The sequence below is a fragment of the Papaver somniferum genome, chromosome 6 (assembly GCF_003573695.1).
Source record: "Papaver somniferum cultivar HN1 chromosome 6, ASM357369v1, whole genome shotgun sequence".
NCBI classification, from domain to species: domain Eukaryota; kingdom Viridiplantae; phylum Streptophyta; class Magnoliopsida; order Ranunculales; family Papaveraceae; genus Papaver; species Papaver somniferum.
Genome location: NC_039363.1, coordinates 115,546,848 through 115,573,204, shown reverse-complemented (window position 1 = coordinate 115,573,204; position 26,357 = coordinate 115,546,848). Strand labels below are relative to the sequence as shown.

The window sequence follows — 26,357 nt, the reverse complement described above, 5'->3', positions numbered from 1 at the left end:
CTTCAGTAAATGGGTGGAGGCTAAGGCCTTGGCCAGGATCAGAGACGCGGATGTGTTCACTTTCATATTCCAGAACATCATTTGCAGATTTGGTATACCTGCGGAAATTGTATCTGATAACGGTAAGCAATTACAGGGAAAAAATGTAGACATGCTCTTCGACACCTTCAAAATAAGAAAGAACAAGTCCACTCCCTTATACCCTCAAAGCAACGGACAAGCGGAAGCTACCAACAAGACCCTCGCCCTTATACTCAAAAAACAATTAGACGAGCATAAGGGAAGATGGTGCGAACAACTGCACAATGTCTTATGGGCATACAGGACAACACGAAGATCCGCTACCGGGGAATCCCCGTTTCTTCTAACTTATGGAGCTGAAGCAGTCATACCTACGGAAATCCTCATGCCAACCACGAAGACCGAAGCTTGGGAGAAAAACCTCACAACATATATGATGTTAGAAAGGTTGGACGACTTGGAAGGAAGAAGGGAAGTAGCATTGCAAAAGATGGAAAATTATCAACGAAGACTAGCAAGGGAGTACAACAAAAAGGTAAAGCTACGGAATTTTGTAGAGGGACAGTATGTGTTGAGAACAATCCCACGGTATCAGCAAGAAAAGAAATGGGGAAAGTTAGCACCTACATGGGGAGGACCTTTTATGATCCACGACATTGCGGGTAACGGTTCTTACTACCTTCGTAATCTAAAAGGCGAGGTCCTCCGGCATCCTTGGAATGCTAAATGGCTCAAACCATACTTCCCATAGAAGCAACGCAGATTTGAATCTGCTTGGAGTATACCAGAAGAAGAAGGGATCCTGACTGCTCCACATGTTTCTATCTCTGGAAGAGGGATTGCAGACCTCAACTTATCAATCAAACAAACTTTCAAATTATCAAGTCAGTGGAATCTACCTACAATATTGGGGAAAGTAGTTAATCTACAATCTCTCAGGGCTCCCCCATCAGTGTCCATAAGTGTAAGACCAGGGGGAAGGCACCCAGCAGAAAGAGATACCCAACCAATCTTAAGGCAACGGGTCGACGGAATGGGTGCGTAAATATTTTAATCCCATATCCTAGAACGTTTCCTCGGCCCCCACCGTCTGGGAATCCTCTGGCCCAGGATTCGCCAGCGGGGTGACAGGTCTCAAGACGATCACGAAGGTACCTCCCTTCGGGATCGCACTCAAAAACACTTAAAAACTTTTGTTTTGATTTTTCACGAATACTTAAAATAAAAACAAAACGACATTGTAGGTATATCAAGAGAGGATTCATTTCATAAAGGGTGATTACAAGAAGTGAAAAGCCAAAGCCAAGGATATACAATCAAAAAATATTCCTTTTACAGGATCATCAGCAAAAAATATCCTCGTTACATGATTACAAAAAGTATAATGATGCCGCGGATCCTACAAAACGCTGCGATCTCTATCTAAGTGGCGGCCCCATCGGCAGGATTATTCCGAAGACTTGATGGGCCGCTCCCACCAGAAGAAGGGCCCGAGGAGCTTGGCAAGGCAGAAGGAACGGGACGACGAAGATAGTTCTTCACGAGACCATGTTCATTCCTTAGGCCAAGTTCTATCCTCTCCAGCATCTTGTTCGTCTCCTCAGCCAATTGACAACGAGCCCTGTGTTTAATAACTGTTGTCCGCTGTTGGGCTTGGGATAGTAACGAAGATAGCCGATTCACCTCTCCAGAAGCAGCACCAACGGCCTCCTCGCGGGTTGCTGCTAAATTCTTGAAGTGATTGGTCTGTTCTTCCTGCTGCGCTAAGGACGATTGAGCCTTTTCAAGTTTTTCATTTGTGACGCGAAGGCGTCCCTCGAGCTCTGAAAAAGACAACACCACGGAGTTAGCGTAGAAAAAAGACAAGGTCACACTCGATGAAATGGGATTATACCTTCGACACAAGCCGAAGCCTCTTCATACTCATTAACAACCGCATCTCGCGCTTCATCAAGATGATCATATTCCGCGGATAATTTCTTATAGTCTAGTTGAAGGTTGGTGAGAGTAAATTGACAGGCATCTAATTCTACCTGCTTCATCGAGTCCACATGACGAAGGTGGTCGACCTCTTTATTTATCTCTGAGACCCCTTTGCTGAGTCTGTACATGCACACTTCGAGATTCCTCTCAGACTCAGCATGACGAGCTACGTCGGAACGAGACGCGGAAAGAGCATTACTGAGAGCGTAGACTTCAGCACGAGCGTCATCTCTTTCTCTGACAAGACAGAGCATATTATCCTGGACCCCTGAAAGAGGAACGGATCGAGCCGTCTGTAATTCTTCTTCCAACCGCTGAATCCTAGATTCCAACAAGGAAGTGCGCTCACGGGCTTCTCGCAGACTATCACGGGTCCACAGCAGTGTGCCATTAAATAAAGCACGATCATGGTTGTACAGATTTTGCATGTCGACCATCTGAACATGCCGCGCGCGCCATACCTCAGCCCGAGCATCCCATTTCTTAGCTTCACTCTTAATTTTCTCAACCAAATCTCTAATACGAGATTTTTGCCGAACTCTTTCGTTTCGAAGCCATATCAGCTCGGGGACGCCACCCACTGGAGATAGGGTGTTGGAGACTCAGACAGAACAACTAAGAGATAAAAGAATGACGACATACGGCGAGGGAAAAGAACCAAACCTGTGAAAGCGGAAACTTGGCTACGAGTTTGCTCTAACTCCGCGCGCACTGCAACAAGCTCTGACCGAAGATCAGCCTCTGCTTCACCCAGCTTTTCTTTTTCCTTAAGGCATTTCTTCAGCTCTTCAATTTCCACCTCAGCCGCAGATAATTCCTTTTCTCGATGACGAAGCTTAGACTCGAGCTTCAGAGATTTCGCTTTGAAGAACTGATACAGCACGTGGTTACAATGCTCGCTCCTCATCATCTGCACATCAAGATAACAACATTATTTCACCAAAGCGTCTGATCGACACGTAGAAGAGTGTACGAAAATTTACCTCAAGCACACGCTGCTGCGGAAAGCCATATTGATACCCGTCGGCGATGGCCATCATATCGACAACGGAAGTAGGAGGCTCCGGCACGAGGGTAGCTTCGGGAACAGTCAACCTTTTTCCCCAGGCTTCAGACACCTACGCCTTTGAAGACATCTCCATCATGCGACGGGTATACGTGGTGGATTCCTTTTCCCCAGCGACCACAGGAGCGGGATGAGAGACAAACAGAAGATTCTTTTCCTTAAACCAATCCATGACGGCGTCCTCACCCTCAGACGTCGGCGACTGGGGAAGACTATCGGCGGGCGCGTCAACGACAGATTTTCCCTTCTATGACTTGACCCCCTCAGCATGCTCCTCCGCGCCTACATGCACAGCAGGATCCTCCGCACCAACATCTTCTACAGTAGCATCCCCATTACCATCACCACCAAGAACATCCCAATCATCATTGGGGGAAAGTAAAGAGAAGTCCTCGGGAAAATCGAGGGCTTCGTCAAAAAACTCCCCCGTGGAATACATCCGATCAAAAGAAAATTCTTGAGAAGTGGGAAGGGTATCCGCGACATCACCAGCAGGGACGGAAACATCCCCAATGACAACGTCATCAGCCATCACAACTTTGTTCCTCCCTTCATCACCAGCGTGACCAGCGAAGACCTCTTCTCCGACATTGATAGGGGAAGTACCAGTACGTTCCTCTCCATCTGTAATCTCGTCCTCAGCAAACTCTTCGTTCACTGGACTAGTAACTTCTTCTTGGGCCTCAACCTCGCCCATCACCGTCGTAGAAGACTGCTTCGGCCTAATCTTTTTCTTCTTCAATACCTGAAACCAACACCACAAAAAGAATTATTTTTCCCGTCTGATGGAAGTTCTAAAAAAGAAGCGCAGCTAGAAACTGCATACCTGAGCAGCTGAGATATTCTTCGGTGGGAGTATAGCACCGGAACCATCCTCCTCGTCTCCCTCTATGACGTCCAGGGCATAAGGAAAATTCATGCCCTCAAAGTTCAGACGCCAGGGGCAGAAATCTCCATAGCGAACAGGAGGAGATTCGCGCGGCTTACTATTCTCGGTTGGCCGCCAACCGCGGGGACCGGGAATCCAACCGTAAGCCCACGGACCAACTATCTCGATAACGGTGGCGTGCCACTCGTAATCATGATCGCGCTTGATCCTCTTTCGCGCGGGGAAGAGTTTCCGACGACTGGACGCCTCCGTGCCAGGAACATACTTCAGCTTGGCATCGCTGACCTCATTTAACAGACGAATCTCGCCTCGAGGAGCAGGGAGATTCCGAAGGCTGACACTCCACGGCTTGCGATTCCTACTATTGACGTAATCCCCAAAGGATTTATTGAAATTCTCAGGCGTATACCATTCCTTCTCCATGGGATTGGGAACGTAACAAGTCATCGACGTTTCCCCCTTACTCCGCAGATAGCATTCCTTCAGGGCGCGGAGATAATTCCCCGATAGTTGGGATACGGAACGGCTATGAGTATTGGTGGAAGAACCCTCACGACTAGCCAGCACGTCGTAGTAGAAGGAATCACCGGATTTGTACAACGGCAGCATCAGACCAGCCTCGAATGCCCCAACCGTCGTTAACAAATGAAACTCATCGAATTCGTACTTGGAGATAAGCTCATACGTAATATCATCCTCAGGGGCATAGAAACGAACCCCGAAGGCTTGAATCTCATGCTTCTCCTTGAATATTTCAAGATCGATGTGCTTAAAAGTTACTTTTTTCCTGCTAACAGAGACACTGCGTATCAAGGGAGCAGCCTCATCCTCCTCGGCAGGGCCGGATGAACTAACGAACACTTCCGAAGCTTTTCTCTTCACGGGGGGATTCTTTGAAGATTCAACCCTAGGAGCTACGCTCTTCGTATTCCTCCCTTTATTAATGCACGAATAAAAGACGTGCCCAAATATCTAGGAGAAGTTATTAGGAGTGAGAAGAATATGCGACGATAGTTTTTCTTCAAGGCACCCATTAGTCATTCAAGCCCGAAGAAAATGGGCAAATTGTGTACACATATATCTCACTATCAGACACGTGTATATAAAGAGGCACGTGGAAAGCATGCAGGCCAAAAACATCGAAACATGATGGGTCACGAAACACCAAATAAACCCCGAGGAGTTACTTTATCTCATCCCCAAAAGAGAAGCCAAGATCAACGGTGGAGAGAAAGTTAGCTGACACGGACTGACAGGGGCAGAAGACACTTGTCTGACACGAGCAGACCCCTCAACTACCCACATTAAACACTCCGAGCAGTGTACGTGTCGACCAACCTGTGGAACGAGCGAGGATGCCCATGCGGGATCAAGGGGGAAACACAGACCTCCGCGCGATGGACGCAAGGACACAAGAAGATAAGGTTCCAACGGTCTTCAGAGATGGGACCCACGTTCTAACCTTATAAATACCCAATCTCCACCAAGAGGAGAGGGGGGAAAAAAACATCAGGAAGGGAAGGAAAGAGAGAGAGAGAGAAATAGCAAAGGTAGGTTAATCCCTGAGAGGAGAGAAACATGTAAACCCCAAAAATCATTCAACTGTTCGTGTAACCGTGAAGAACATAGTAGAACAACAAATCCCGTGGATGTAGGCCTTAGTGCTGAACCACGTAAACCTTGGTTTTATTTACATTTCAGCACTTTACATTCATTTAGCTCCACACGTGTTTGCTTATGTGTTTTGTTTTCCTTAATACTTATATCCCATACACAAACGCCACGCCTGGAGTGGTTGGAGGAGGCCATGATAAACCCGAAGGTTTTGAGCCAATGAATCAACACCAGGGTACCATCATCATAATCTCCTTAGATGTTAAAGATTGATTGTGAGCGTTCGGACACGCACGTGGTTCGTGTGCCCACACCTATCAAGGAATCTTATGATTTTATGTGCAATGGCATCCATGTGGAGTTTCAGCACCACGCCACAAAAAATCAAGTATCTTTCATTTTCAGAAAATGGACATCTATTCGAAAGCTGCGACATCAAACTTTGTAATTAATTATTTGTTAGTTAAATGGATAGACCCATTTTTTAGTTAAGATAATCAAAAAAAGCTACAATCATTTATAAGTAAAACGCAAATAATAGATGTGGTTGGAGCACTCATTCGTTGTAAAACAGAAAGGCTAACGTATTTTTGCAATAAAAAAAAGAGAAACCAGAGATATTCCATCCTCTTAGTGTGTGAGTGAGTGGGATTTATTTTGTTGATTCTTTTTGTTTTTGTTGCTTCTTGAGGTGGAATTGATGGGTGTTGCAAAGTTTTCGGGTCTGATCAGTATAAAAGTCATACAGCATCCCTCTGTTCTCTTCTGGATTCAGACTTGGCAGCTTAAGGGTTCGAATATAACTATCAAACACACACCTCTAGTTGTACATTTAGCTCTCTGTATAATGCACTTCATTTGGAAACATAGATGTAGGGCTGTTTTCAGCAATATAACACCTAATCATCGAACTGTCATACATCAGATAAACTCTTACAGGGCACAACATCATTTAGATACCTCATTTGTTGCTCATGATCATTATCATTTACAGAACTACATCTTACATCTGCCTTGGGTTCCTCCTCCTGTGCAGTTCTTAAAGAAAAATGTTGATGCTTCATATAATTCTGAATCTTTGTTAGCTGGTATTGGTAATTATAACTAGAAATTCTGCAGGGGCCTATGTCATGGGAAGAGGAACATTGAAAAGAGCTATAAATGTTGAGCAAGCTGAAGCCTGGGCTATGTTAGAAGCTATGCAAATAGCAGCTTCAAATGGCTGGTCTAATGTCATTTTTGAGACAGACAATCTGAGTATCAGTAACTTTTTACAGCATCAAACTAGTCTTTGTCAGTGGCAGTGTTTACCTCTTCTTAGAAATTGTGTTAATATATGTAATAGTTACCCTATGTGGTCTTGTGAGTTTGTTTACAGGTTTTGTAATAAAGCTGCAGATGCTTTAGCAAAAAACTGCTCGAAAACAGAATTTATATGGGAAGTGGTGGGGTTATCCACCTGACTTAATAATTACTTATAAAAATCATGATGTAAGTAATATGTTTATGTAGTATAAAGTTTGGTTTTGGTTAAAAAAAAAAAGTATAAAAGTCATAAAACTTTTTAGTGCCCAAAAAGTTGTCTCGTCCATTTTTATCCATACTAATGTTGATGGACAGTGATGGAATCATGCGCCTTAGGTGATACAGGGAGCTAGGTGAACCAACATTAAAAAGGAGATGGGAGCTAATAATGGGTCGTGGGGAGGTGTCCAAGCCTTGACATGCCTAAGCTACCCTACCTGGTAGAATCAAGCAAACATTTGATGGGAATTTTGAGTTCACGAAATATATTCGACATAGAAAAGCGCAGATCTTTGGAGGTTATCCTCTATCAAACGAATTTTAGGGATATTTTAAAGAATAAAAACCTCTGCCACGGATCATCTAGACTGGTGAATATTTTCAAAGACATCGTGTTTTGTTTTTCTTTACGACAGGCGTCATGAGTTGTCAGGTCATGGGAAAGCATCCCGTCCCGATTTAGTGCATGTATTTTTTTTGTAAACAATTTTAATTCCAATAAACACATTTGATATTTTTCATATTAGACACCGTTGATCTCTATTTAAGTTATCATACTCCACGCATCTTATACCGGTGGAAATTCCCTATTTGCGGTGATGAATTGGTTCTAATTCAATCACATATTTTTATGTATTTCTCTTCTTTTTGGTTGAATTCGGTTTCCCTATTAGGTTTCGTTGCATCCCGGAGGCATTAATTCAATGACATATTGTATTTTGTGATTTTATTCGGCAAAGGTTGATTTGATTTGATCTGAATTTTTTTTTCTTTTTGAAGAAATATAAATTTTATTGAAAACTTCAAAATACAACAAAGAAAACATACCAGCAAACTACAAACATCTAAACCCATATTGACAATCCATACAACAACACAAAATAAGTAAAGAGCAAAGCCGCAGAAAAAACAAGTAAAGAAAACAAGAAACCTAAGAGAAAATCTAAGAACCTTTAAACATCCAACTGCATACACATTTGTCTTGCAGAAGGATAGAGGCTATAACCTTGGGAGATTTAGAGACCCATTCATCATTACAATGATGCACTCTAGCATATTTTGCTAAGGCATCAGCTGCCTTATTGCATCTTCTAGGATGATATTGAACCTGAACAAGAGGTAACTCACTAATCACACTTAAACATTCCTATAACAAAGACTTATCTTCCCATCTAACTGCGTCCATTTGACTTGTTCTCAGAGCTAGCTTCCATGATAATTTTTTTATCCCCTTCAATAATGATCTTACTGAGACTCTTATTGACAATCCAGTTTGCTGCTTGTAGCACATCAAGAGTTTCGGCCTGATCAACATCTCTAGCATTCAATGTGATGGCCACATCATATAACAAAGTTCTTGTATGATTTCGAACCACAAAAGCCACACCAGTATAATTAGAATTGGGAGTATAGAAGCATTTACGTTTAATTTTAGCCAATCAACAGGTGGATGATGCCAATGCTTAGGACTAGTGCATCTAGATTTTGTTTGTATACTAGACTGTGTAGGATGTATGCCAATATGATACTGAGCACATAAAGTAAAAATTTGATGAATTATAGTTCTAGAATGCAAATGTCTGCCTTCAAAAACTTTCACACATCTACTCTTCCACATCTTCCACATAGTAATCACAGCTAAATTAATCAACTCTTTCCTAGCACTACAAACCAGATGATCTCTTTCTCGCCATGATAATAACCAGTCTTGCAGAGAAAGATAATTATAAGCATCTCGAAGATCAGATTGAGAGAAACCAAACCAGAATGCTCTAGCATAAGGACAATGAAGCAACAAATGATCTTTCTTCTCTAAATGTTGATCACATAGTAAGCAATTACTATCAACCACCCTGCCAAATCTCTGAAATTTAGCTGCAACTGGTAGTATGTCTCTAGTAATTTTCCACAAAAATAATTGACATTTGAAAGGAACATCCAGGTGCCAGATAAGAAGCCACATTCTCACTTGTTGTTTGGTTACTTGCTGACTTGAATGATGCCTTAAAATAACATTATAAGTAGAGATGACTGAAAAAGCACTATTCTTAGTAAATGACCATCTTAGAGTATCCCCAGCTGGTTGAGGAGGTATTCTAATTGCTTTGATTTGAGAAATCTGATCATTAGTAAACATCTGATGCAGAATATCTTGTTTCCAAATTCTATTTTGGTGATCAATGAGAGCAGAAACTTTAATAGAAGAATCATTCATATTAGAGTACCTAAGATCTTGATTTGACACATTACCAAACCAATGAGCATTAATGATATCTATTTTGGCTCCATCACCAATTTCCCAAACATGAAATCTTTTAATCAAATGTAAACCTTGTTGATTACCCTGCCATATATCCAAGTGCCCTTTTTAAAAAAAATATTTCCATAAAGAAGATCAGTATTTTTGAAGTATCTGGCTTGTAACAATTCTACCCATTTAGCATATGCCTCATGAAGCAGTCTCCAGGCAAGTTTAGTTAAGAGATCTTCATTAAAAAAAATTGTTTGCTTAAACCCTAAACCTCCCATGAGCTTTGGTTTGTTTAGTTCCTTCCAGTCAATTATTCTGCCACCCTTTGAAGTAGTCTTATTCCACCAGTAATTTCTTTGTAGAGCTTCAATCTTCCTCACTGATTTACCTGGAATTTGCATACATCGCAACTGAAACTGCGCCATTGAAGCGACAACACCTGATTGGACCTGAACCAAACCTGTCCTAGTGAACTAGGTTAAACCAACTTGTGAACTGGCTGCATGACTCAGATTGAATCTGGTTTGTCTTGGATCTGAGCGGCTTGAACAACTCAGCTCGTCTAGGAGCAGCTTGGTTCGTAGCAGCGGCTTGGCTGGTTCGCTGCAATTTGGCTTTGGCTTTCTGTCACACCTTTGGAACACTTATATCTGTAACTGTTCTATAACGCTTCTGCTACCGTTTTGCCACTGTTTATGTAACTTTCGCAACAGTTTCTTCATCTGTTTGCAACACTTTCACTATGAATCCTATTTTTTTTTATTTTCTTCGCCGCTGATTTTTGTATGGAGCCTCGTGCAGATTTTCGTTGTTTTGTACCACTTTACTCAATGAAAAGAGCGCGATTCTTTCACTCGAATCCCCTTAGTCGGCGCCAATGTTTGTACCCAAAATTACTTTTAGGTACTAAACACGATTGATTGGTGATGATCATGTAAATTAGGTCTAGACAACTTATAAAAAATAAATACAAGAGACAAAGATTTAACGTGGTTCGGCAAGTGTTGCCTACATCCACGGATGAACCCTATAGGGAGAGTATTGTATTGATATGTGATTACAATAGTTATTGTATGGTTAGCTAACCTAGGATTCTTTATCTTTTTAGGGTTTATGATACATGTATTTATATTGTTTTTGTAACCCTAATTCTGATTTAAACTTGATATGCAAGTAACTTGAGCAACAAGGTTTCTGGAAACTTCTGGAATCTTCCTTTGCGGGCCTCCTGTCTATAAAATAGACGGTACAAACAATATTTAATGTGATGAAACGAATATCAAAATGCAATATAATAGGTTCAAATTCATTTTTCTTAGAGCAAGGGCTATGGAATGAGAACACTCATTCAAAATGAAGAAGTTTGATCACAAAAGATCAAGCTAGTTGCAACCGTGGAATGTGAAACTCATCCACTCAGCCTAAGTCTTTAGCATGCTCTTTCATATAAGGAGATTGTCATGGTGGAGACTAAGAGGAGCATGATCAATCGTTTAGGAAAAAGCTTGTCCTGGGCGACACATGGTCAACCTCTTGAAGATAAAGATAATAATAATTATTTTTTTTGAATAACAAAAAACGGGTTGGAGAGGTACATAATCAACCGCTTCAGTGATTTTTTTTTCTCCCTCAAGCAGCTGATAAGCAGCCTTTTCCTGGAATTTCCTTCCAACGGCCGATTATGTGTCTCTCAGTGTGTAATATAGCCTCTCCCATGCCCGAAAACTCACTCCTTCACTCGGTCTCTAAGTCAATTTGAAAGTGTGCCCCTACTCCTAGAGAGTTTACTGACCCATATATATCCCATCTTTATCGTAGAACAATCTAACTGAAACAGATGCCGATGCTTAAGCTACAAGGTTAATTAAGAAGACTTAATGAGTTTTTGTTAACTGTAAATTAACCACACAACCCCTTTCTTTGTATGCATTTTTAACTTCTTCTCTAAAATCTATGAACCAAAAATGTTCTTAATTCTTAATTTTTGAGCAAATCCCAGGAAGAGCAATAAAAAACAGTAAAAGAATGATGAGGAGCACAAAAGCTGATCTCCAAAAGAAAGAAAAAATAACAACCGCTAACGAAATCCAAAAATAGGAAAGGCTTGTGAATTTGTATTTGGATGGATTTAGTAGAAAACTTTTGGTTGAGTTGTCCTTAATACCCACCTTTTTGTTTGAATTATCATTAATCCCCTACCTTTCTAACACAAGTCGTGATCAAAATATATACTTTGAGTTCCAAGTTGTACACTCCTCCAAATGTTTTCCATTTTTTATTATTTTTTTTTAATGTTGTTGACACTAATGGGAGTGAATTTTTGCAAGTACCAATCAATCAAAAGTGCATGGTTTTGGACCTGGTGTTGTGGGTTTGTGTATAATCAGCTTTAAGTCGACATTTACTTGGAGTTCAACCAAACTGTTGGAAGTTGAACACAGCTGTTAAGTTTTTGATGTCAACTACTAGTCAAAAAAAGTAATTCAATGAGGAATCATTACTTACCATTAGGTAGATAGTCAATAGTTGGTTATCAACTTACCATCTTCACATAAAAGGTGTCATTGGGCTTAACAAGAAACAGCAGCAGCGTGAATGAAGGCGAGATCCAGAAACAGTACAATTTTTTACGAGGTGGAAATGGAATGTCAAGTGTTATTACTATAATTCAGTAAAAGTTGTACTTTCTCCAACCAAAAGTAGTCCTTTTTTTATTTTTTCTGATTGAAAAAGGTGTCATAATTCACGGATATTCGATCAAGTGACCCCGACCTTGAATCTCTCTTCTGTTCTAGGAGGAGATCACATGGCATAGGTCCTTCCGAGTGGCTCACCACCCTATTATGAGGTACAAAACCAAATTGTACCAAGCATTTGGCTCATTGGCTGTGTGGCGCCACTTGGGTAGTAATGTCTTTGGGAATAATAGATCAGTAAAATCTTTGTACGCTGACCACAAGAAAGGTAAACGGTTCGATCGTACCAGAGACTAAAAAAGACCAGTAAAAGATGAGCCTATCTCTCAAACACAACCATGGATTTGTTCCCAAGTCCCAACTCTCCATTTCAGTAACTAGGTCCTGACTTAGGCCTCTTGTTGTTAAGTTGGAACTAGGTTACCGGGGAGTTGGGAACTCTTTTTTGTTACTAGGAGACTAAACATTAAAAAGGCTCCTAGCTAGCCATCGACTAGAAATCATCATTCATTTGCCCACACCATTTCGGCTACGACGTTCGGTCTTCAGCATCTTAGACTCTTTATCTCTTCCATTTGATTACGAATTCGGCAGCAACATTGTGTTGAAAGCTAAATCATCATAGAAGCCTCTGGTCTTGTGTTTTTCACTTTTTCTATCATAGAACCCAACCCAACTTTCCAATGGGTAGTTACTATAATGGAGCCCAAGAACTAACAAGTCACTACATAAAAACCCATAAACTAAGAACAAGGGTTGCTGCCTGCCTGGTTAAGCTTAATACTTGAGTGAGAATGTGAGATGTTGGAGGCTCTTTGCTTTATCAGTCGGAATTCTTCCCTAGTTCATGCCATGGATTCATGGGACTCTATCAGGAATGAACTCCCATTTCCGTTGGAGTCGCATCTCCTTACTTTCTGGAATGGGAAAATTATGAGTTCACCCACTAAACAATTTTAGTTCCCATAAAGTCAAAATGAAGGTGAAGACCAGCCTGATGTACCCATCGAACAACATAGAGGAATGCTATTTGATTGTTTGCTTGTTCTGTTAATTTTGTTGACGAAGTAGTCACGCATGTCTTTCCATTTCCTTAACTTGGAAACAGTAAACCACTGTTACATCTCCACATTGTGGGGTTCGGTTAGGCTAGCCCCTATGGGCTAGATTGAACTGTTAGATTGGCCAAAAGGTGTTGAAAATCAAGAAAAAAGTGTGGAAAAAAAGTTAACACTACTTCTGGATACTTCTCTCTCCTAACAACTGCTCACAGTTCAACTAGCAGCGAAATTGAAACGCTGAACCATTCAGCGCTGAAAAAGTGACATAAACGTTGAACCATTCAGCGCTAGATAAATGTTTTTGGTAGAGAAAGAAAGTGGGACGTATTTGAGAGGGGAAAAGTTTGAGAGAGAAAGGAAAAAGAGGGAGAGAGACAGGGAAAATAGGAGAGAGAGCAGAAAAAGGTGGAGAGAAAGGAAAAAAGTGGAGAGAGAAATGGTAATGATTAGTATAAAATCATGTTACGCTGTTTGGTTCAGCGCTGTTTTATTCAGCGTTTCGCTGCTAGATTAGAAATACCATAGGACTTAGGAGGTTGCGCTAGCTGACATGGATGGCCAATCTAACTGCTAGATATCTAACTCATAGGGGTTAGCCTTAGGTATTCGATGGCGAAAGCTACTAGACACTCATTTAAGCTGGCTCGTTAAGGGTGCTTTCATGCGTCCATTTCCTTTGCCTGTTTTGGCTCGACGGTATATGATAAAACACCTTAACTATGGAGGAGCATGGACACAATGATGTATAATTATATGATAAAACACCCTAACTATGGAGGAGCATGGACACCATGTGATGTATAATCTGTCACTTCTTCTTTTTTTTAATTGATCAAAACTCGAAAAATCAACGAGCTTTCCATCAGGGTCTTATATGTGATAGTAATGTCTATCAAGTTGGTTATGGGATGTTCTAATGACATTTAAAATGTCTAAATTGCGCTCCCCACTTTTTAATCTAAATCAAAGCTAAATTGAAAATATGTTTTCTTTTTTCTTCTTTCATCTTCTTTTCTCCATCACCCGTAACCTCTCTTTCCATCATTATTTTCCATAAGCTTCAATTAATCAGCAATTCGAAAAACTTTATGATCGTCGATTGAAATCTGTATCAAAGATACGAAAGAAGAACATTGATAAAGATTGTAATGATTATAATCAACCACATCCTCCAATAGTTGAATAACAACAATTTCAAAGCCATAATCCACCGACAAATTAACAGGAATGACTTATGTGAGATATGTTTTGAGAAACCCACTTAGGGTTTTGTTTATTTTGTGTTCGATTTAGGTTAGAAAAATTTAATTTCAATTGAAAATTAGTGTTGGAGATGAAAATTAAAGTTCAAAATTAGGGTTGCATGTGTGTTATGGTTGGTTATAGGTCAATTACCAACCGTAATTTTAGTTTTTGATGCGGTTACGGTTTGTAAGTGATGAACTACGAACCATAGACGAGGAAATCTAAGAAAGAATGTATAGTTACGATTTGTATTTGCAACCGTAACTTCACTTACGATTGGTGTCGACACCACCATTACGAACCGTAAATTTTCCTATATGTCTCACAAAAATTCTACGGCTAATACCTATCAAACGTAATTTAGTTACGGTTTGTAGTTTTATCGCCATTACCAACCATATAATTTCCCTGAACTTTTTTCTCAAAAAGCATTTTACGGTTCAAAACTTTAGTTGATATACCAATCGTAAACTAGTTACGGTTGAGCTCGATACTTTATTTACAGAACGTAATTGGTTACAATTGGAATGAAGGTTACGACAAATCAACCGTAACTAAATTACAGTTCATCTCGACGAGACTACACTAGCGGAAAATGGGGTTTTATTGACCCACACCCCCGATCCTCAATGATAATCAATTGACCGTGGACCGGTCAAACTCTGTCCTAGATTTAATAAAAATGCGGAGCACATTTGGGAGTGTTAAAAACGGTCGTTGTATAAGATTTTTTATTATTATTTTATTCCTTGTGATTCGACCCACACTATGACCGACGATCCTAGTTTTTTCTATAGGTAGGATTTCCCTGGGCCCCACCCTTTTGATGGCCACGATTAGCCAAACTGCAGTGAACGACTAGATTAAGCTAACTCAGTTCTTTTGACCACCTCGTGCGTATCTCTTTCAATTTCTTATCTCTTTCCTATCAAAAGAGAACGAAACTCAGTTCTCTTTCACCCTCTCACAGCCGTACCTCAAATCCTTGTCTAACTCATCTCTCTTAGGGTTTGGTAATCATGTCTACTAGAATACCAGAATTTGATTTTCTATGTTACTAGAAATAGAAGTGAAGGTGGTTAATCAGGAAGTAGAAGAAGACATGGGGTTGAATCTGAACAATCTTAGACCAGTGAATCTCACAGTGTTGTTGTTGAGTAGATTTGAAACAGTTTGGGGGTTAGGGTTTTGATTTTACAATTTTTAGGGCTCGATTGTTTGGATGAATTAGAATGTTTTATGTTATTTGTTCTTGATTTGAAACAATTTGCTCTTGCTAAATCAGATTCGAAAGGGTCTTTGTCGATTTTCAAAAATGGAGATCGAAGACTAGTTCCTGCTGCATATGATGAGATTATGGAGGTTGATGACTTTGAATCCCCTGATTAAAGCTCTTACTTTTGCTTAGTATTTTCAGTTTATCTTCAATTTTTTTTTTTTAATTTTAGGGTTTATGAGTTTTGGCTCTAATTCGTTTATGTTTGTGTTTTGTGTGGTTGTAGGTGTGGAAGAATTGTTCACGAAGTGCAATCCTGGTGAGGATATTTCTTCTCCTTCTATCTATATCTCTATTACCATTTTTGTTAATTTTTGGTTATTTTGGCTAGTAAATCAGGGTTGATTTGAGGGGGTTTTCTGGTTAGGGTTTTTGTTTTTTCGATTTTTTGATGTACAAGAATTAGAGGATTTGATTTGGTTTGATTTTGATTAAGAATTATTAGTGTTTGAAGAGGATTTTAGTGTGGGGTTTCAAAATGAGTGACTGTATGTTGTGTTAGCTTGAGTGAATGACCCATGCATGTGATTTTTGTAGTTAAACTTTGGAATTTTTGCTCAAATGGAGTTGTACTATGTGGTCAATTCTGGGGGTGATGCTCAAATTGATTTTGTAATTGATTGTGTTAAGCCTTAGTTTGTAATTGTTGGAAATGCATCATTGGTAGAAATGCAAATATTCGTGTTTGGGATTTGACAGCAAATTCATGCAGTTGTGAGTTGGTATGTACTGGATATTTTATTGCTATGTTGAACTTTTTTGGTTTCCAGTAACAGTTCTGTTACCTTATGATCAGAAGTAATTGTATACTTTAGAACCTTTTATCAAGTTTACAGTATAATTCAGGTGCCAGAGGTGGATATGTCCATACGATCTCTCACAGTAATTTGGGATGGAAGCTTAGTTGTTGCTGCAAACAATAATGTAACTTGCTATGTTTGGCGCTTGCAGCGTGGGACTCAGGTTGTTCTGTAACAATATATGTTCTTAATTTTATTAAAAAAAAGGCTTGTACTGTTTTGATAAGAGTCTGAGCCTTTTTTCATTAATCTTAAGCATTTGTATTATGATGCAGACTATGAAATTTTTTGAGCTGCTTCATAATCTACAAGCACATGATGGTTACATCCTGAAGTGTTTGCTTTCACCTGGTCAAATAGCTCGTGTAGCTATAATTTTCAGAGTCGATGAGGTTAGTGCTATATTTTAATTAGGTTTTTGTTTTGTTTCTTAATGTTAATTTTTTTCTTTTTTTGTAGTTCTTAAATCTCTAAATTTATCAGAAAAAACCAAAGATTATTTAAAGATTGTATCGTATGTGGTTTCGTTTATTGTTACAGTCAGGGATTCGTCTTCAAGGGAAAATGAATAGAGTTGATCATAGGGCTTCATTTTTTTTGATAAAAAAAATGATTAGTTTGAAGGTTCAAGGAAATAGGAATTGTGGGTTTATTGAGAAACTCAGAGACAGAAGAGTTAAGTGAATTTTGATTATGAGAGGGATTTTGTTTTGTGTAAACAGGTGGTGATATTTGACAATAATAATGGTTCAGATTATGATTTGAGATTAGCAATAAAAGAAGATGCCGATGGTAATGAGAGCGGTACGTAGTTTCTTATAAGAATACTGAAGTATTTGGAGACACCTCAGTATCTGAGACGTGCGCTTTTGCAGATGCATACAAGCTTTAGATCTGTGGTACGTTTTCGTCCTTCAAAAAATTGCTATAATGCATGTATTAGACATGTATAAATTTGTGTAATTGCTTATGATGTGAATTTAAAAAATCTGCTTGAATTTTTTCGTAGGGTTTGTTACCACCCCTTGATGCTCCTCATCATTTACGTAAGCATGAATGGGGTCCATATCGGGAAGGTTAGTTTTGTATGTTTTTATTTTCATTATGAAAATTGAAAACATTCTCACCTATAGAATTAATAGTTTACCTTGTAATGCCTCTGCATGTGTTACACAGAAAGAAAAAGGCCTGAATAACACCGGTACACAAGTCGATGTTGGTTTAATGAAGGTATGGTTCTCAATCGCCTCTTGAAATAGTTTTAGCTAAGAGTTATTGTCATTTTTATTGAATTTATATACCAATGTTGCTATCTGATGCATCTTTTTTTCCCTGAGGATGAAATTTTCTCTTTTATCTTGAAAGCCAAAAGAAAGAATTGCAGAATGTGGACAATAAAATCTCCCTGTTATTGATATTTTCAATCTTTCTTAAATGAGATTTCTTCTTGGTGTTCTAAATCAACTGCATCTGTTATGAGCATGAAACCACATAAGATACTTTATGATTTGTTTCTAGCTGATTGTTGATTTTCCAAATTGTGCAGAGTTATTGTCGTTGACCAGAATCTTGATCCTGGAATTCGTGTGACCGTAGCAATGGGAACTGATCGCTGTCTGGAAACATGTAAACTCTTGATGTTTCTTTTTGATGGATGGTGCCTAGTTAGAGTTTCTTTTCAATTATTTTATGGACGAGTGTGATTAGTCAGCATGGGATAATTCTGATGTGTCCGGCAGTACTTAGTTCTTCTCATTCTTTTTTCATATTGCAAATTTAGTCCATACTTGATATGTTTGTTAGCATCACTTGCTTCAGCTTAATATGTTAATTTGAACTTGTGACTCACTAATTGTGTATTGTGATTTATCTTTTTGGATCCAAAGTTTCTGTAAGTTATTTTAGGCCACTCTATATTAAGGCACTTTTGTGTAAAACTTTTTCTTTCTATCTTCCTAGATTCTTTGCGCAAGGTTGTGCCATCTTCCACTCCCAGAGAAGAAGGATCATATTGGGGGTATAAAGTCCGATAAGCGCCAAATATCAATTTTTTTTTTTAAAGATTTCCATTTTGAGGTACTTGTTCTTCTGTTTGTGTAGTTGTTAAGCCACGGTTGTTCATATATTAACCCTCAAAAAAATTACTTCCCCAGTGTGGATATGATCATAAGCTTGGACCTTCTGAGCACGGTGTTGTTCTTAGCTCATCAGAGCTGACCATACCTACATTCAGAACTGTTTGTGTATCTGTTGTGCTTATTAAAATTTAACTGGGTTGGTGGGTAAACTAAAAATGGTCGTGCTTCTTTTACTGTTTTTGCATACTATTTCACCTGAAAAGAGGAAATCTTGATCTAATTATATTTTATGCTGACTGAGTGCAATTTGGTTCCACGTACACTTATTAATTGCTTTTGGCGATCTTGCTGGTTTAGAAGATTGCATTGAAAAATACGTAACTTAAAGGTACTTAACCTTGCCATAAGACAATGGTTTTCTTATCCTTGTAACTCTTTCACCGTATAAGACCATTTAAGTTTCCCTACCATATGTATGACGATGAAACTGGTTGGTGCATGCTAGAAGTGGGTTTACATAATCAATTATCTCACGACACTTACCTCTTACCCTGAAGGATGTTAAACCAATTGAAAATCCCAAATGCTCAACATATAGATATTAAGAGGCTCTTGTGCCATCAGCTGAATAAATTATCATGTCGTTAATGTACTAAATACTGATAAATGGTAGTTCTACTATTTTTAAAGGGGAAAGATGCCCGAGCGATTTTCGATAAGTACTTGAATATATGTCCTCATCAAGATAGCAGAACAATTCGAACAGAGGTACCAGTCTGACTAATTCATACTTCTGTGTAGTTTCTACATATCTGCTTTCTCAACTGTATCTTATCCTTGCAATCTGCTCCGTTAAACCATATGTCTATCGTGAAACTGATATTCTTCTTCAGTTCTCCATTGGGGTTTCCCGTTCCCTGATTACTCAAACCATAGGGGATTGTCTAACTCTTTTCTAATAGCAGGTAGTAATTTCCGATGCCCTAAACCACTATACATGTCACGTAAAATGCAGTTTTAGCTTAGGGATGATAGTGAAAGATGATTTATGTCTCTTCTTCTTAAGTATTGCTCTATTTAGGTATTGTACGCATGGTAACAAACTAATCTTCCTAAATTTAGGATTCATCCGGTGGTTAGTTCAGTATCATGCGGATCCAAACCAGTGGCATGCTGCAATATGTACAGATACAATGGAGGTTATGAAGCCTAAGGTTTTTTATCTTTATAATACTTATCTATAAGTAGATCTTTATGATATTGATACATCGCCTTTCTTGTGTTTCTGTTTTTTTTTGTTGTAAGAATTTTCTTGAGTATTGTGACCTCCCCACATTAATCAGATGATGGATTTTTCTGTGCAGGTACACCATTATGAAGTAGGAATAAGTTCTTCATCATCATCGGAGTTTATAATTTTGCTGTTTAATCAACAGTTTTTTAGTTCATTGTTTTGTAATCGAATCCTAGAACTACAGATTACACTGGTCAGAACTACAGATTTTAATCCTTTGTGTAATTTAAACTAATGAATCAATGAATGTTAAATTGAATGATTATTTGTGTGCAAGTTTAATTTGATTCTCATTTTTATTTGATTTGAATTTGGTTTTCATTTGAATACTAATTTGAGTTTCATTTGAATTTTAATTTGAGTTTCATTTGATTCTCATTTGAATTTGGTTTTCATTTGATTCTCATTTGGTTTTCATTTCTGTTTGATTTCAGATTTAGTCAGATTCAGTCAGGCCAGACAGCCAATCTGAATCTATTTTTTTTATATTAAGATTTATATGTATGACTGATTGAAGACAGTCATAAAGTTTTGACCGTTAAAATCAGTAGTTGATATAAGATTTTCAACGACCCCCAGAGACACGTCATAGTTGAAAAAGACGCTCAAACAGCGACCCTTTCTTCGACCGACAAAGCAAGTCTTAGATACGTGTTAAATGACTTGCTTTGTCAGTCGCGAAACTGCTGATTTCCACTAGTGATAACACGACCGTAACTGGTTTTACGATTGGATTTTCCCCTAATTCAACCAGTTACGGTTGGTAGTTCATCAATTACGAACCGTAACTCATACTGACGGCTGGGTATGTAAAAAACACCAACTGTAAGTGTTGATGAGAGAAAACAATTTACTGGTTTTTGAGGAAAAGTGATGAGACGAACGATTCCTCGACCGAGTAAATTTCCTTAACCTTTTGCAAACAGATGCACTGCACGGGAGTAATTTGAGTTCGAGAGATCAATCTGTAGGACACCGGCCTAAACCAAGACAATGGTCATTCCAGAGGTCACAAAAGAGAATGGATCGATGTGTAGGAAGGAAGATGAGAAGTGTGTGAGATCAATGATGATCAAGGATTGTGGATGTGTTGTGAATTCTGCACTGAACTGTTGAGTTCGAAAATAAGATAAGTTCTGATTGATTGAATTTGCTCTGTTGAGAGTGATTGCTCATATGAGAATTCTTGTGCAGATGATAATTCCTTGTTCAAAAGAGCGTTCTTTTTCTTTCAATCATGGATTCAGAGACTTATATATATTGCAAGAATAGTAGACACATTTGATCCCATGAAGTGTGACAGTTGCTGGAGTGAAATAGTGGGAAATGGGAAATCGTGGTTAAACCAGTTCCACGTCTTGCAGAAACTTGGTTGACTGTCTACCCACTACTTTGATAACTCCTCTAACTGCTTGCACGACTTACTCACTTTTCTCATCGTGGGTGAATACATATGCCGTAGGCCGCCAGAACAAAACGCTAGTTAATATCCCCCCAATGTGACATGATTAATGTCTCATGATTGTTGAGTCTGAAAGCAGACATATATTTAATTAGTAAGTTGTTGACTTGATTAGACGATGATTCACTGTATTGCTGAGTCGAGCATGATTGAAGAAAGCTCTAGGATTCATGGATTGAGCATGTTTTTTGAGACAGATGTATAGTTCTCGAAAGAATGTTTATAGTTGAATAAATATGACGAATATTGATAGTCTGAGCAAATATTGCTCGTTTGATGAATTATTGAATATTGATAGTTGAATCAATATTTCTAGTCTGAGCAAATATTGCTCGTTTGATGAATTATCAAATATTGATAGTTGAATCAATATTTCTAGTCTGAGCAAATATTGCTCGTTTGATGAATTCTTAAATATTGATAGTTGACTCAATATTTCTAGTCTGAGAAAATATTGCTCGTTTGATGAATTATTGAATATTGATAATTGAATCAATCTGACCAAATATTGCTCGTCTGAGAAAATATTGCTCATTTAATGATTATTGGTAGTACGATCAAATAAAATATTAATTTAAAATATTGGCATCTGGACTGAATATAATTAATTAGAATGTTAATTGCTGGATCAACAGAAAAATATTGGTGTTTGAACATGTTCAGAATAGTGCTTTGCAGAGCATTTGATTCGAAACTCTAATTTTGATCAATTGATGATTTACTGAGAATTAATGAGTGAGAGGGACCGGCTACATGGGATGATGGACCAACCATGTAGCTCCCAGATGCTCGAGTGAGCAAACACCAAAATCCTTACAGAGCAGTTGGTGAAAGAATGATTAAATGCTGGTTTAATCATTTATTATAACAATGCTTGTCTAAGAATTAGGCAATAAAACCTAATTACAGAGAGATGAGTGACCGATCAAAAGGGTATGGAACCGGCCCTTGGTGGTCGTGGGACCAACTGATAGTCGTTTGATAAAATTCCAAGTTGTTTGGAAAGAGTTTGAACCTAATATGAATTGTAGAAGATCAAATAAGATCAAAATTATGAAGATGTGTGGGATGGGATCCTTTGCAAGACCAATGGCCGACCTTGGTCAGTCAACGTGGCATGCCCGTGTCACGATCTTTCTCGTGGCTCAATTCTGAGAGTTTTGATATTTTCTGATGTGCGTTCGAGCAATATTTTGGATTTTCAGAACCGAAACTGAAGGACCATGCAGGGGTTTACATCTTAATGTTAAAAAAACTGAAGTTTTTTGGACTTCTACTGACCCCAGAAGCACAGCTGACGGTGTTTTACCTGCTGATATTGGTAGACCTTCTAATGGTGTTCAACTTTTGGGTGGACCGGTGACTTTAGATTTGAACTTTATCAGTGATATGATGTTGAACAGGGTGAATAAGGCTGTTCAATTGATGTCTGCAATCAAGAAACTCAAATATCCTCAAAGTGAGATGCTATTACTTCGCAATTGCACTGGAGTTTCTAGATTATATTTTGCAATGCGTACTACCAATCCTGCAGCCATGCAATCAGCCACTTCCCTTTTTGATGATCACTTACTTAAGTACTTGAGACTTCTTATCACTGGTGATGGTGCGGGGTTTGGTCCTCTACATCAGCGATTATCCACCTTTCCTATCAAAGATGGTGGACTTGGCATTTACACCATGGCTGACACCAGCGCCTATTGTTACCTAGCTTCTCAAAGTCAGACTATTTCGGTACAAAAGGTGATTCTTGGTAATTCATTCTCAACTGACAAGGGATCTGCTTATCAGTTTGCACTTCAAAATTTTGTTCAAGTATGTGGCTTGCCTTCTACATACTGTGTCGATGATACTGCCCCCCTTTCCATGCACTCCCTGGCAGTCACTTATTTTGATGCAGTTAAGAAGCAAATCCTAGACCAATTTTATATGTCTGCAAGAGATTCCATCCTGTGGCAGTGCAACTGGATCCAGCATGCACAAGATTGTTTAATGGATGTACCCATCAGTGGGCTTAATCAGTGCCTTGGACCCATATATTTTAGAGTTGTGCTTTGCTATCGTCTTGGTATTCCATTGTTTGTTGAGAATGGCTTATGCCCAAGTTGTAACAAATTCATGGACATCTTTGGGAATCACGCGCTTCATTGTGCTAAGGATATAGGCCCCAAGTTTTGACATGATTTTGTTTGTGATGTAATCACTGACATTTGTTACAAAGCTGGCGTGCCTGCGCGTAGGGAAGTTTCTTTGGGTTTTCTGACGGATGATGACAAGGAGTTGAAACCTGCTGATATTCTGGTGCTCAACTGGGAAAATGGAAAGGATGTTTGTATGGATGTCACAGGTGTCTCGTCCTTCACAAGTGAAGGAATTCTCTCTTTCGTCCCCGGAAAAGCTATAGCTAGTGCGGTCTCACGTAAACACTCTAAGAACTTAGACAAGTGTGTTTCACATGGCCATGGTTTGGGTGTACTAGCTTTCACTAATCTAGGAGAATTGGGTGAGGATACTTTGTGTTTTTTCAAGCGTCTGAAAAGTTGTTTATATTGGTAATTTTATTTTTCATAGATTAGGCATTGCTATCAAAAAAGGCGTTGGAGCCCAGCTTGTTGCTAGGTTACCAACCAAAAGCTTTGTATAATAATTCATGAGATGAAAGAATAAATAATTATAAAATAAGGAGTTAGATAGGTTGTGGGTCTGGCCACGGCTAGGGCATGACCGGACGGCTAACGGGACCGGTCCCTTGACACTCTTTCCTATTTTATATTATTTTCATCGTGTGAGGAAATATGGAGAAACTAAGAGTTTTGCTCGAATGAAGGATTTTTCATGAGATTAGGAAAAATAATAAAATAAGATAAATAAAATGGAGAGGCGTGGGACTGTGCGGCATGACCGACCGGTGGTCCTAGTCCCCTAGGTGTCTCTTTATTATTTTATTATATTATTATTATAAGACAAAGAAAATACGATCAATACACGTCGGTAGAAGGTATCGAGCGACAAGATGGGCACGAACCCCATTTTGAATAACAATACCTACCCTATGTAAAAGAGAACCACCTATTTTATGATTAGGATCATAACTAATGAGGCAGTTCCTCAATCTTTTCAGAAATGCAATTGTTTCATCACCTAGTTCCCCTAAAGTATAAAATGCTAGCACGCCAAACCCATACCCATGCTAGCACGCCAAACCTATTTTATAATAATTATTTTATTAATTTTTTTGACACCACCGAAGGATTATATTAGAAAAAAAAAGAATATTTACACATCAATGGTTGGAAGTCGAGCAACAATTTGCGCTCCAACACCTTTTTGAATAATAATACTTAATCTATGGAAAAGAGAACTACCAATTTTATGATTAACATCATATCTACCAAGGAAATTTCCCAAACTCTTTAGGAAAGAAATAATGTCTTCACTCAATTCACCTAAGGTGATGAAAGCCAAAACTTGGAAGCCATATCCATGTGTTGTGCATTGGTCAAGGTATTTGTGCAATTTGCGCCTTACAGCAGCCAAAATTGCATGGCATGGTGTGAAAAATCGAGTTCTAGCACTTGTAAACGGAGAGACCCTGTGACATCAAAGCAAACATTTTTACCAGCCTACCAATGGTAGACAAGAATATCAGCTGGCTTTAATGTGTTTGCGTTGTTGGAGAGAAACCCCAATGATACTTCTTTCCTTGCGGCAACTCCGGACTTGTAGCACATGCCAGCAAATACAACTCGGAACATGTCATGTCTAAGTTTAGGACCCACTTCACTGTCACAATGTAGTGCGTGGTCACCATAGATATCCATAGACCTTGCACAGATAGAGCATACACTCTCAGCCTCGAAAAAAGGTATACCTAACCGATATTGAAGTACAGGCCCAACTGCTTGGTTTAATCTGGCGATGGGAATGACTTTTAGGAAATCCATAACATGTTTCTCTCTGTTGTGCTGCCACATAATAGATTCACGTTCATTCAAGGCAAAAGATGAGGGCAAAGTACCTTTAACAACATCAAACTAAAGTGATGCCATAGACTTCATGAAATGGGAGGCAGCGTCGTTGATATTTTATTATTATTATTTTTCTTCCCTATTTTGCATAGATTTCCTCGTTCGTCCATATTTTTGAATGCTCGTTCGTGCATTTGGGTGCTTTTTCGTGCATTATTTTTAAGTACACTCGCACCATTTTCTCGGGGCTTACTCAGTGGTGGCCCAAATTCCCGTACGTTGAATATTTATTACTAACCCATGGAATTCTGTTGGGGAAAAGCCATAAATTGAAGTAATGAAATATTATGATGAACGTGGAATATTTTCTAGGAATTCAATCGATGAATCTTGCGATTGGAAATAATTAAATGATGACTCTATACTAGCAGGCAAGCTGTCTAGGAGAATTATAATTATCTGAGAATCGAGGTATGAGCTAGTAGAAGCGTTATACTCATTCAGAATGTTTATTCTGTATAGTCAGGGAACATTATGACATCCTGGAGACGTTATTGCTCTATACTAGTGGTTAATTCATCTTGGAGACGTCTAATCATTAAGATGCTATACATATGTATTCTATATAGTCAGGGAACATTGCGACATCCCGAAGACGTTAACGCTCTATACTATATGCAATATATCTAGGAAAGTAAATACTGAAATTGCTTAGTAGATGAAATATGTTGAAAGCTCAGTTGAGATAGTTTAATGAATGTATATTCATGCGTTCTCTGAAAGGTTTGTACGCTTATTCAGAGATCATGACATGTGTTGTGTTTTCCACAACAAATTAACACCCAAATTAAGATAAGAGAAATTTGATTCAAGGAATCAACCTTAAGAGAGAGAGATCTGAGATTCAACTAAACTAAAACAGTTCCATTAATTTCTTAAGCAACCACCCAAACAGTTTTTACACATTTAATACCCTCATCCAAACAAGAGGGGAGTACATGGATGAACGGATGGTTGACATATGTCGCCATCCCACAGGATACAACCAACTAATCACACTCAAGGATAAATACACCCAGTTTCAAAGTTAAACAACCTAATAAATTGGTACAACCAAGATAGGTACACC

At 38.8% G+C, this 26,357-nt stretch overlaps 1 protein-coding gene across 2 annotated transcripts; it reads left to right on the top strand.

The window, feature by feature from the left end:
• Positions 1-15,260: 15,260 nt before the first annotated feature.
• LOC113288968 (target of rapamycin complex subunit LST8-like) lies at positions 15,261-18,311 on the top strand. 2 transcript variants are annotated; one of them, XM_026538129.1, is made up of 8 exons: positions 15,264-15,712; positions 15,853-15,885; positions 16,473-16,589; positions 16,702-16,818; positions 17,149-17,325; positions 17,436-17,502; positions 17,603-17,656; positions 17,973-18,311. In XM_026538129.1, the coding sequence occupies exons 1-5, from the start codon at positions 15,590-15,592 to the stop codon at positions 17,236-17,238; spliced, it is 480 nt and encodes a 159-aa protein (XP_026393914.1). In that variant the 5' UTR covers positions 15,264-15,589; the 3' UTR covers positions 17,239-17,325; positions 17,436-17,502; positions 17,603-17,656; positions 17,973-18,311. The 2 variants fall into 2 exon arrangements, with proteins under 2 accessions (XP_026393913.1, XP_026393914.1); XM_026538128.1 differs by lacking the exons at positions 17,149-17,325; positions 17,436-17,502; positions 17,603-17,656; positions 17,973-18,311 and adding an exon at positions 16,967-17,141 and having other exon boundaries at positions 15,261-15,712.
• The last annotated feature ends 8,046 nt before the right edge of the window (positions 18,312-26,357 follow it).

Bases quoted from the DNA above. Each gene is read 5' to 3' on its own strand.
- LOC113288968 (XM_026538128.1), top strand. From the start codon at position 15,590: ATGTTATTTGTTCTTGATTTGAAACAATTTGCTCTTGCTAAATCAGAT. The intron at 15,713-15,852 runs GTTGATGACTTT...GTGTGGTTGTAG, and splicing joins CATATGATGAGATTATGGAG to GTGTGGAAGAATTGTTCACG. The intron at 16,590-16,701 runs GTTGTTCTGTAA...ATTATGATGCAG, and splicing joins GCTTGCAGCGTGGGACTCAG to ACTATGAAATTTTTTGAGCT.